Genomic DNA, 12,923 nt, shown 5'->3' on the forward strand with positions numbered 1-12,923 from the left:
ATAGAACTGAGTCTTTGCTTTATTTGGTCGCCCATAGAACTGAGGCTTTGCTTTATTTGGTCGCCCATAGAACTGAGGCTTTGCTCTATTTGGTCGCCCATAGAACCGAGGCTTTGCTTTATTTGGTCACTCATAGAACAGAGGCTTTGCTTTATTTGGTCACCCATAGAACTGAGGCTTGCTTTATTTGGTCACCCATAGAACTGAGGCTTTGCTTTATTTGGTCACCCATAGAACTGAGGCTTTGCTTTATTTGGTCGCCCATAGAACTGAGACTTTGCTTTATTTGGTCGCCCATAGAACTGAGGCATTGCTTTATTTGGTCGCCCATAGAACAGATGCTTTGCTTTATTTGGTCAGCCATAGAATCGAGGCTTTGCTTTATTTGGTCGCCCATAGAACTGAGGCTTTGCTTTATTTGGTCGCCCATAGAACTGAGGCTTTGCTTTATTTGGTCGCCCATAGAACTGAGGCTTTGCTTTATTTGGTCGCCCATAGAACTGAGGCTTGCTTTATTTGGTCGCCCATAGAACTGAGGCTTGCTTTATTTGGTCACCCATAGAACTGAGTCTTTGCTTTATTTGGTCGCCCATAGAACTGAGGCTTTGCTTTATTTGGTCGCCCATAGAACTGAGGCTTTGCTTTATTTGGTCGCCCATAGAACTGAGGCTTTGCTTTATTTGGTCGCCCATAGAACCGAGGCTTTGCTTTATTTGGTCACCCATAGAACAGAGGCTTTGCTTTATTTGGTCACCCATAGAACAGAGGCTTTGCTTTATTTGGTCACCCATAGAACAGAGGCTTTGCTTTACCGTATATACTCGCAAGCAAGCCGACCCGCATGTAAGCAGACCCCCCAACTTTCACCTGAAAAAACAGGGAAAAATGATTGACCCCCATATAAGCCGGGGGTAGGAAATGCTGGCCGCCTTATTCCCCTAGTGTGTCCCAGTATAGCTAGTATAGTGCCCAGTATCGCTAGTACAGTGCCCAGTATAGCTAGTATAGTGCTCAGTATAGCTAGTAAAGTGCCCCAGTTTAGCTAGTATAGTGCTCAGTATAGCTAGTATAGTGCTCAGTATAGTGCTCAGTATAGCTAGTGAAGTGCCCCAGTTTAGCTAGTATAGTGCTCAGTTTAGCTAGTATAGTGCTCAGTTTAGCTAGTATAGTGCTCAGTATAGCTAGCATAGTGCCCCAGTATAGCTAGCAGGGCCGGTTCTAGACAGGCACATATAAGGGGGCAGCCAGAAATTTGCAGGGGGCATAAAAAACCCCTGCGCCGCGCGTAGCGCGGCGCGCCCAAAAATGGGCGTGGTCATGCAGCAGACCGTGGGTGTGGTCATGGGTGGGGCCAAATATACATGACTTTAGCAGTGGTGTTAAAGGTCTGCTGGGATAGTTTGAGCTCTGCTGTAGTGCATCCCCCAAAAATATATGTGATCTGACAGCATTTCACCAAAAATACACTGCCAAGTTGCTGATGTATGGCACCCTTAAAGGAAACCAAAGATGATTGATACTGTTTTATACATACCCAGGTCTTCCTCCAGCCCCATGCACACAGATCGCTCCCACGCCGCCGTCCTCTGCTGCCTGCTGCTGCGGTATTGGGTCCCGTTAGTTCAGCCAGTCTGCGCAAGAGGAACTGCGCTCTTTACGTATCTCTCCAGCGACCACCGAAGAGATACGTAGAGGGCGCACTTCCCTTGGGTAGACTGGCAGAACTAACGGGACCCAATACCGCAGCAGCAGGCAGCAAAGGACGGCGTCGTGGGAGTGATCTGTGCGCATGGGGCTGGAGGAAGCCCCAGGTATGTATACAACACTGTCAATCATCTCTGGTACACTTTAAGACATTCTTAATAGGAGACCAGCAGCAGCTACAAATGATTAAATTAGGATACACAAAGCTTAAGAAGCTAGGACAGGCAGTGAAAGGGTTAAAAGAAAATGCAGGCTGAAGTGAGCAGAGCAGATAGAAGAGCAGAGGGCAGGTCAGTCAGTGAGACTGAATAGTGAAAAGAAGGGGGGTGAGCCATTACACAGAGTATATCTGACCTCTGTGCAGATTGTTCCTGCTCCCTGAGCTGCAGATAGGAATCAGTTATTAATAAAAGAGTATCCCCCTGCCCACCAATCATCACAGTGATGTGGGCACAGGGTCCTCAGGTCAGTGTGGGAGGTCAGGGGACTCGTACATTATACACAACATAGCGCCGTCCATCAGCAGCACACAGGCAGTCTGACAGGCTGTGTCCTGTGTATGCAGAGAGCTGGGCGGCTGGGACTGGAGACATAAATCACTTGCCTTTTCCTCTCATGTCTCCCCAGCGCGCCCATCCTTCTCATTCAGATACAGAGATACTTGTGGCTGGCTGGCCGGGATCACATGGGGCGGGCAGCCAGTGAGAGAGCAGAGTGTCTCACTCCTCTCTCACTGGCTGCCTGGCCCCATGTGATACCCGACCAGGCTACTGAGTGTCTCTATCTCCGCCCTCTACACACAGCACAGCGGAGATAGAGGAAATGTGTCTGCGTTCCATGGACCAGGAAGCAGCAGCATATTTGAGGGGGCAAGAAGTCTATTTGAGGGGGCTCTGCCCCCTCTTGCCCCCCCCTAAAGCCGGCCCTGATAGCTAGCATAGTGCCCCAGTATAGCTAGCATAGTGCCCCAGTATAGTCAGTATAGTGCTCAGTATAGCTAGTAAAGTGCCCCAGTTTAGCTAGTATAGTGCTCAGTATAGCTAGTATAGTGCTCAGTATAGCTAGTATAGTGCTCAGTATAGCTAGTGAAGTGCCCCAGTTTAGCTAGTATAGTGCTCAGTATAGCTAGTATAGTGCCCTAGTATAGTGCCCCAGTATAGCTAGCATAGTGCCCCAGTATGGGTAGGTGGTTGGGTAGGTAGCTAGTGCCCCTCCCCGCTCCCCCCGTGGCCGCCGCTGCTATTACCTTAGGCGGCGCCGCTTCCTCTATCCCCGTCCTGCTCCGGTAACTAACTAATTCACAGCAGCGCGCCCCTCGCTGCTGTGATGACGGAGGAAACCATAGAGAGTGGCTTCCTGTAGCGGCGATGCCGTTACTATGGGAACCGCTCTCTATAATTTCCTCCGTCATCACAGCAGCGGGGGGGAGCGGAGAGGGGCACCACCTACCCATGACTCGCAAGCAAGCCGACCCCCCAACTTTTGGGGGGTGAAAAATTCGGCTTGCTTGCGAGTATATACGGTATTTGGTCACCCATAGAACAGAGGCTTTGCTTTATTTGGTCACCCATAGAACAGAGGCTTTGCTTTATTTGGTTAACCATAGAGCAGAGGCTTTGCTTTATTTGGTACCCTGTAGAACAGAGGCTTAGCTTTATTTGGTAGCCCATAGAGCAGAGATTTTGCTTTAGATTTTGGACTTTGCTGCAATAAATAATACACAGAGTAAAAAAAGGCAGGGACATAATTATTGGTACCACTTACAAGGTGAAAGCCATTATTGTATTTTATGGATCTCTTAATCCGTCTGTGTACGTTAACCACTTAAGGACCACAGCCCCCCCCCCCCCTCCTCACCCCACCCCAGTGACCAGGCTATTTTTTACAATTAAAATGGATCCGAGATGAACTTTTACTCGTTGCATAATTGTGTTCCTTTCCTATTGTTTATAGGGCATTCCTCAAGCCAAATACTTTTTGTTTTAATACTCTAAATCCCTATAAACGAAACAAGCCACACCCACAGCTTTTCAGAGAGCCAAGGCACTTTCAGACAGTAGCAAGGGCTCATGGGAGCTCAGTCTGGGCAGGAGGAGGGGGAGGTATTACTAGCCAGAGATTTCAGAGGCAGAAGGGAGGAGAAGGGGGATTAGGTTTTTTTGCTCAAGATGCAGATAATCCAGCCTCTGTGTAATGTTTACAAACAACATGGCTGCTGTCATTGTATCACAGAAAGAAATAATCATATTCTATTAAAGCTGTTTGCAGCTAGATTTGCTGTGTAAACTTTAGATAAGATATATAGACAAGTTACTTGTTATAGTTAGTTTTTCATCTCGGATCCGCTTTAAGTGCTCTGCAGCTTTAATAGCTCACTGTAGAGCCACATTCATCTTGACCTTTTCTGCCCACCAACAGAGCTTTCTGTTGGTGGGCTCTGATCGCTGCTACAGGCTTCACTTTCTTTTTTTACTCATTTATTTGTTGTTGTTTAATTAAACATTACTAATTTTTTATTTATTCCCCCCTCCCCACCACCAGCCAATCAGGGCGATCCTCTCTCATAGGCATCAGCCTATGAGAGGGGATCGTGATCCGAGCCTCTCCAGGGGACAGCCGAGTGACACGACTGTCCCTAGTACAGCGCTGCTGTAGATCGCAGCGCTGTACACACAAAAGAAACATCCGTTTCTTTTTTTCTTCAGTCTGTTAGCAGTGATCGCCACTGGCAGACTGTTGACGGAGTGGAGCTCCATCACTCAAGTGGGGATGCGCGCGCGATCCCCGCTAATCTCCGCCTACCGCTTTTGACGCCTTTCAGCGTTAGGTGGTCCGGAAGAGGTTAAGATTGGTTTTCTTCAGTATCATAATAAGTGGCTCAGCTTATCTAAATGGAGAAAAGGGCTCAGGTGTTTTGAGTAGTTGTGTATAGCACAGTGAACATACTGTAGACAAGAGATGGAAAACTACAGATTGACTGAAAAGAAATGTAGAAGGAGATATCAAGCATAGTAAAGTTAAAGGCTACAGAACCAGTACCAATGAGATGGAATGATTTTCCTAATTATAGCAAATATCACAATGAATGTTTGAATACCATTTTCTTTTGCCTATAACATGCTTTGAAAAATGGCTAAAAAAAGCAATTCTGCTATTGAAGCTCCAGTATCACCAAGTCATGGTCCATACACACCTGCAAATTGGGTGATTAAATTACTTTTTGTGATTGTGGAGGTCTGGGAACTGCTGTACACACCTTGTAAAAGCACCCAAAACAGTTGCAGTTTAGGTCAGTGCAGGTGTTCTTTAAAAGTTGTGCAAGACCAAAAAATGAAAAGCTATAGATTATAAATATTTTTTTCTAGGACCATAGCAAACCAACTTAAGTGTAGCTGCAAGAGGAAACTTTATATCAGATTAAAAATAAGGGTAATTTTAATGGAGAAAAATCTGAGAAAAATTCCAAAATAGAAACTGGCCGTATTGATTTATAAACAACATATTCTGTGTATCTGTACACTCCAAGGTTAAACTTTAACAATTTGAACTCAGTGGCTTTCATGGTAGATGACTCATAAAGACAATACTTCTGAAAGCCCAACAAAAGCCCAAGCCCAACTAGAGTTATCTAAAATCCAATTTAAGATTAGCTGCATGCTTGTTTCTGTTATGCAGATACTACTGCAGCCAAAAAGATCAGAAGGGCTGCCAGGCAACTGGTATTGTTTAAATGAAAATAAATATGACAGCCTCCATATTCTTCTCACTTTAGTTGTCCTTTGAAATATTCTTTTTAAATAATGTCCTCTTTTCATATTTAAAGAGGAATTTTGCCAAAAAATACAGTAGCAGTAAGGGGAAAAAAATCGATCCACTGCAAAGTTAGAAGGTAAAAAATAGACAATACATAGATAATGTCTTAGAAAAATAAAAGCTAGCTAGAAATGTCTTTGACCATTAATGAATATGTAAGGCATTTTATATTTCTGATTTTTGTATGGTATCCAAGAAAACAGCTATTTCTAGAATTATTTAATGCCCCATTCAGAATATGTGAGTAATTTTGTATTTCCCTACAACGCAAAAACACGTCAGAAATGACAGCCCATGTTAGTTAAAACTTTGAGCTTCTTACAGGAATTCTGATATATGGGGTAAAATATCTTGTGACCATGGTTTGAAATTGGGAATTATACAGTACAGCTTTCCATTCCTTGCTGGAAATAGTAAAAACCGTAATGCTAAGGTGTCAAAATATTAATTTCAGATAGTTATTGCAAGATATTAACACCAGATTTGCCAATTCTCTGCTAACAACCTGCACAGTATAAAACAACGGTGTGAAATCTAACTTCGATGTCAAGCATTTTGCCACAAAAAAAAAAAAAAAAAAAAAAACTGATACAACATAGTGTTAATGTCTACTAAAATATTAGCATTTATGAAGAAAAAAAAACACAAACCTGTACTTTCATCAGTGTATCAAACTGAAATCCAACTAGACGTGGACTGGTATTTTAGCAAAACAACCTCTAGGCGTCCACGTCACGCCGATGGGCGTGGACGCGGCGCCAGCCCCAGGACCGCCTAACGGCGATTGGCGTAAAGTCCTTGGGGCGGAGTTTGCAGTGGAGCTCCGTCACTGAAGCGAGGATGCGCACGCATCGGCGCGCGTGATCCCCGCTTCAATGACAGAGCTCCGTTCCACCATCAGCCTCCCAGCGGCGATTGTCACTAGGAGACCCATGGGTAGCCCTGTTCCACAAATCCCTCAGTTATCAAAAAATGCTAATGCCTTCATAGCTCACGTATGCAATGCAGCCCTATTCCTTCTAGCCAAATCATGGAAGCCCCCCCCCTTAAAGACATGCTAATACTAAAAATAAAATAAATATATTCACTAGAACATATCACCTCCTCTCTGACCAATAAACCTGACCACTTTGGAGCATGTGTTTGGACTGGACTTCCTCCCATTGACATCTGGTGGAAAATGTGCTGTGTGGTGTCTGCCCCCTCTCGGAATAGAGCAGCACGGATCTTCGTTGCACACTCCCTGCCTGAAACCACCCATAGGACTTTATTTTCATCATGATACACACACACACACACACACACACACACACACACACACACACAATGTTTTCTTGTTTGTAAACACTGCCTAATACTGGCGATTAAAAGCCAAGATCTCGTCGGGGAGCGTCGGAAGTGGCAAAGAGGGATCCAGGAGATCACAGTGACTCAATTGGGATTTTTTTTATTGTACAAATCGGACAGTACAGATTCTCTTTAAGGCGATGTGATGGATTGTGTTTACAATTATAGTTCTCTCTGGAGCCCAGATATGAGGATTTCAAAGCGTTACATTCTTCTGGCAATTTCTTGCCCTCATAAGTCAGCCCATGGTTCAGGTCTGCACCCTGGTCTCCCTCTCTGTCCACCCACGGTCTAACAAAAGCTAATTTCTGGCATCCAGGGCAAACAGCAGAAGACAAATGTGCATACAACTGCTATTTACTGCATTAGTAAGGAATGATATTTCAGCTTTCTGCATTTGTTTATTAGAGAAGTTCAAAGTCATCTTGCAAATGATCAAAGTGCTTGACTCTATAAAAGCACCAATACTGGAAGTTTGTTCCCTGCTGTAATTACCTGAGAAAACGCTCATACAGATGTCCTGATGCAACAGAGAAGATATTGAGCACATCCGCTTTCTTGTCTTTGATGTTAGCATCCACTGCCCCTGTAAAGCTGAGTGAGAAACAATTGGGTTATCTGCTAATTGAAAAATGCAGGAGTTGAGCAGTAGTTAATATATCTGTAAAATACAAAAGATATGACAAAAGCACTGATTTGTGACATTTTTTTTTTAACAATTAACAAATGCTCTAAAGGAGTGAACCAACACATTTCAGTTTTATCAAGTCAGTCCTCTCACACAACACTACTAATTGCTGCTGGCAATATAGCCACATGCTGTGATTACAGCCATGAGCTGCTTGCCGGAAAATGGATGATTATGCGTTTGTTTTCATTTGAAGTATGATCTTGTTTTAAATAAACTATGTGGCTTCAGCAATTTATAGGATACCCTGTGAAACACAGCCATTAATGTAAATAGTTATGGGTATAATGCTACTACTGTATAATATGTCCTTTGTACCAATAGGTTACAACTGTATGGGTATGTGCACATGGGCATTTAAGACAGCCTGTGTCAGGTTGGAGATGTGCTTGTTGAACTCTGAAAGGCATAGATAGAGCATGACAGCTATCATGATTCAGATCCACTTAACTATGTTAGGATTTGCAACAGCACTCATGCACATGCTAAACAATGCTGTGACCAAAGCTGGCTGGTGCAGCAGCTCTGACTTATTTTATCATGGTTCACTGCACTCTGTAAGGCACGTAAAGCACAACTACAGTGCAGATTAACAGGGTTAAATGTATCTGTCAGCAGCCTCCCATTTTGCCACCACTCATGGTTACACTTGCAATCGGTGCAACATGATCATAACTAGGCATGCAAAATATGGGGTGGGCCCAGCCGCTCCTAGACAGTGTATATAAAGATAGCTGCTAGTCATGGACTTTACCAGAACCCCCTTGGACGCCACTCTCCCGATGGTACCTACTTGATATATCTTTACAAAAGAGGAAGAACCCTGAAACAGCGTTGTTAATGCTAGGGTTATGCTTCCGCAGGTGGAGTATTGTTGCTGGCTTGGATCACATGCTTTTTTGATGTATACCCTACATGTCTGTAATATACTCTGTAGTTGAATGTATGCCTAATTTTGCCCAAGTGACAGATATATGTCAATTTGTGTTTAGATACTTAGGCTCACATCTTCAAGGTTTAGATACTTAGGCTCACATCTTCAAGCCCTATAGCAGTATGCAACTTCATCCCAAAGGGACGTTTTGGTATTGACTGTTCATACAACAATTATGTATAACATACTTCATTGCCTCATTGATGCAATTTGTATGCAAATCCACTTATCATTAGCAAAGGTAAAAGCTGGCATGCGTGTTTATATTTTCAGAGTCCCTGTACAGGTGCCCTTAAAATGCTGCATTCTGGTGCAGATGAGTGCTACAGGACACACTGAATTGTCAGACTGACTCCAGAAGCCTGGGGTATGGCCTGATCTCCCATTCAGGGTGCTTCAAGTACAGCCAGTTTCAACAATAGGGAGTACCTTAGCGTTGCTCGTACCATGTATTTAATACTCCGTTTTGATTGCATATCCACTATTTTGCTTCCACTGTTTTACAGAGCATGATAAAAATCAAATGTGTATAAGCATATTTTTCCTTTTAACTTTCTCAGCATGAAGCAAAAGAACTAATCAATACACTTTAATGATTTCTCCTTTTATGATGTCTAGCTAAAAATAGTGTTTTCTGACCAAATATATTTTCTCAGATTCAAGAAAGCAAGAAAGAAAAGAAAGTTAAACAAAAGTTAATGAATATATTCTGAAATAATGTCATCAGTACTTTTGAAATATGTTAAGTAGGCCATTCCTGCACAACACAGCTGCTGCATTTGATTGGCTGTTTTCAAAGCTGCATACATTTGAATAAAATTAGCATAAATTCACTTCAACTCAGAATTATTAGCATACCATTGACCATCCTAAATAACCTTATAAGCATCTGTAGGAAACATCTGGTTCTACTGAGAATTGATCCCACAACTCTTCCTCCTGTTCCTGTTCACGCTCCTCCACAGCTTGATCCACCACTCCACACACGGCACGCTCCAGGAAGAAAGTATATGGGATCAAGTCGCTGATGGCGCCTTCACTGCGACTCACCATGTTTGTCACCTCCTCAAGCGCCGCATGAGCCTGCAGGCATTTCGCATGAGTGTCCAGTACTTTGGCCAGAAAATCCCCATCTCCCCAGACCACGTCCTTTCACTGTAGTTGTAGAGATACTGGTTGACAGATGGCACTCAGCCAATCCTTATTACTGGGCGAGATAAACTCACTGCTGGTCAGTATGCTACCTAAAGTCTAAAGGCCACCCTGGGAGCCGTCTGTGCGATCGACACCAGATCCGGATCTCTCACGATCATCGCCCAATTTGAGTGTATGGCCTTCCTAATCCGGTCGGCCATGAAAGAATAATCAAACGTGAGCGTCATTCTCCCAGCGCTTCCGTCATCCCTTTTCTTTGGAGTTAGTAAGGTACTCCTTGCCGGTTTCTTGGCTCTAGATCTGGATCTTTTAAGGAGGTCAGGATTGTAGCCCCTTCTTTGAAACCTAGCAGTGAGTTCATCAGCCTGCATCTCAAAGTCACAATCTCTGCTGTTATTGCGCCTTAACCTTAAATATTGTCCATAGGGGATAGCTTCTATAACTGATCTTGGATGAAAACTCTGCGCATGCAAAATGGAATTTGTGGCAGTGCTTTTTCTGTAACCTTTGGTAATCAATCGGTCACCTTCGATTACGAGCTTAACATCCAAGAAGGCTAATTATTGCTCATTAATTTCCAAGGTGAATTGCATGTTTACCTTGTTAATATTCAGATATTGCATGAATTCTGCAAACTTCCCTTCGGTCCCAGACCACACCACCAGGACATCGTCCACGTACCTGGACCATTGTCTGACGCGCCCCCGGAATGGATTCTGATCCAAAAATGACAAAAAGCTACAGACTATCTTGACCGCCCCAGTGATACTTAATGCCAATACAGGAACGGATCGGCAGTGCCCGAACCCCCTGCAGGCACAAATTGAGGGGCTATTATCTAACCCCGAGTTTCCTCACTCTCTCACTCAAATGATAGGGGATAGTGACACTAGCGCTTTGGGTTTTTTTCCCCTGTGTGCAGTTGAACCCGACTCATAAGGAGATTTTACAGGTACTTGAAGAACTGTTAACAGAGACTGTTCAAGAAAATGATATTGATGTGATTGACCCTAAAACTTTACGTTTGGGAGATATCAGTTAATTTAGGGCATGTAGGTCGTTACAACCTTTCCCCAACGTTCCAGGTTTCACATTGGAGCATTTTTTTGAGTGTACACTCTGAGATATGAAGGCGGAGATTTACAACACCGCAGAGTCCAATCTAACGGTGGAAGAGAGGAGAGCCTTGAGGTGGCTTAGGAACAATCGCGAAGTGGTGCTCAGAAAGGCAGACAAAGGGGGCAACCTTGTGATTATGTCTAATACACAGTATAGCAACGAGGCTATGAGACAACTCGGAGATAGAGAATTTTAATGCCCACTGCCCTCTGACCCCACCACGCGATACCAAAACTAACTTCGCACCCTGCTACGAAAGGGGGTAGAAGAAGGTTTTCTCTCTAATAAGTTGGCCACTGATCTGCTCCCACTCTATCCACGGCGCCTGGTCTGGTACCACATACCTAAAATTCACAAGTCCCTGACCTCACCGCCGGGACGACCCATAGTCTCAGGCTGTGGGTCTCTCACGGAGAGATTGTCCAGGTACATGGACCACCTCCTGTGCCCCCTTTTGGAGGGAGTACCGTCCTACCTTAAGGACATTCTCGAGGTGTTGCAGCTGGTAGAGCGTGCCACATGGGTCCCCGGTGACAGACTGGCCACGATCGATGTGGTTAGTCTGTACAGCTGGATCCCACACGATTTAGGCGTGGCTGCGGTCAGACTATATCTGCTACGCACCAATAAGGATGTAAGATATGTGGAGTACATTCTCGAATGTCTCCAATTTGTTTTGATGCATAACACGTTTTTGTTTGATCGCAGCTGGTACCACCAGGTGTCTGGGACGGCCATGGGGACCCCTGTGGCATGCTCCTATGCAAACCTATTTCTGTAGGCGTGGAAGGAGTCTGCCATGCTCTCGGATCAGAATCCATTCCGGGAGCGCGTCAGACAATGGTCCAGGTACATGGACGATGTCCTGGTGGTGTGGTCTGGGACCGAAGGGGAGTTTGCAGAATTCATGCAATATCTGAATATTAACAAGGTAAACATGCAATTCACCTCGGAAACTAATCAGCGAGAAATAGCCTTCTTGGATGTTAAGCTTGTAATCGAAGGTGACCGATTGATTACCAAAGGTTACAGAAAAAGCACTGCCACAAATTCCATTTTGCATGAGCAGAGTTTTCATCCAAGATCGGTTATAGAAGCTATCCCCTATGGACAATATTTAAGGTTAAGGCGCAATAACAGCAGAGATTGTGACTTTGAGATGCAGGCTGATGAACTCACTGCTAGGTTTCAAAGAAGGGGCTACAATCCTGACCTCCTTAAAAGATCCAGATCTAGAGCCAAGAAACAGGCAAGGAGTACCTTATTAACTCCAAAGAAAAGGGATGATGGAAGCGCCAGGAGAACGACGTTCACATTTGATTATTCTTCCATGGCCGACCGGATTAGGAAGGCCATACATTCAAATTGGGCGATGATCGTGAGAGACCCGGATCTGGTGTCAATCGCACAGATGGCTCCCAGGGTGGCCTTTAGTCTTTAGGTAGCATACTGACCAGCAGAGAGTTTATCTCGCCCAACAATAAGGATTGGCTGAGTGCCACTTTACCCTCTGGAAACTATAAGTGTGGTCGTTGCAAATGGTGTCAGAGGTTGATCACTCAGAAAAATATTAGAGTGGGCAAGGAATTGATACAGGTTAAATAATTTTGTACATGCCAAACCGAATTTGTTGTGTACGTTGTGGTATGTCCCAGCAATCGCTTTTACGGTATATATCGGGCAGACAACTAGACCGATGAAGAGGAGATTTGGGGAGCATAGTGGCTCCATAAAATCGGGAAAATGTTGTACACGATTGATTGAGCACATGAGGGAGGAACATGGTACTGAGAGATTTAACATGAGATTTGCAGCCTTAGAGAAACAAGATATACCCCAAAGAGGGGGAGATAGGGAAAGACTATTGTTGAAGAAGGAAACAAGATTAATATTGAGAACGGAGGCAATGGGCCCTTTGGGACTTAATGATAAAACTGAACTTTCTTGTATGCTGGATCCCTAATGAATTATGCTAGTTATGAGAAGTCGATAATCTGATGTTTGTATGACTGTAGTAACCTTGTAATTGAGGCTGTATACCAACTTCCATATGGCAGGTCTCCTGTTTAGAAATAAGTGTGTAAGCTGAAAGGTAGTATGTTTATGAGGGTTTTCTGTTCTTTTATTTATTATCTATCATGGCAGTGGGAGCTAGTTGTCGCC

The 12,923-nt window shown here is 44.1% G+C and overlaps 1 protein-coding gene across 3 annotated transcripts in view; it reads right to left on the reverse strand.

Annotated features, from left to right (window-relative positions):
* The window catches only part of UGGT2 (UDP-glucose glycoprotein glucosyltransferase 2), a 379,277-nt gene that overhangs the window by 40,489 nt on the left and 325,865 nt on the right, over window positions 1-12,923 (reverse strand). For all 3 annotated transcript variants that reach the window (XM_068267932.1, XM_068267930.1, XM_068267931.1), the window contains one exon: window positions 7,360-7,458. In XM_068267932.1, the coding sequence (XP_068124033.1) occupies window positions 7,360-7,458 (99 nt within the window). The remainder of the gene's footprint in view (window positions 1-7,359; window positions 7,459-12,923) is intronic.

The sequence above is a fragment of the Hyperolius riggenbachi genome, chromosome 2 (genome assembly GCF_040937935.1).
Source record: "Hyperolius riggenbachi isolate aHypRig1 chromosome 2, aHypRig1.pri, whole genome shotgun sequence".
NCBI classification, from domain to species: domain Eukaryota; kingdom Metazoa; phylum Chordata; class Amphibia; order Anura; family Hyperoliidae; genus Hyperolius; species Hyperolius riggenbachi.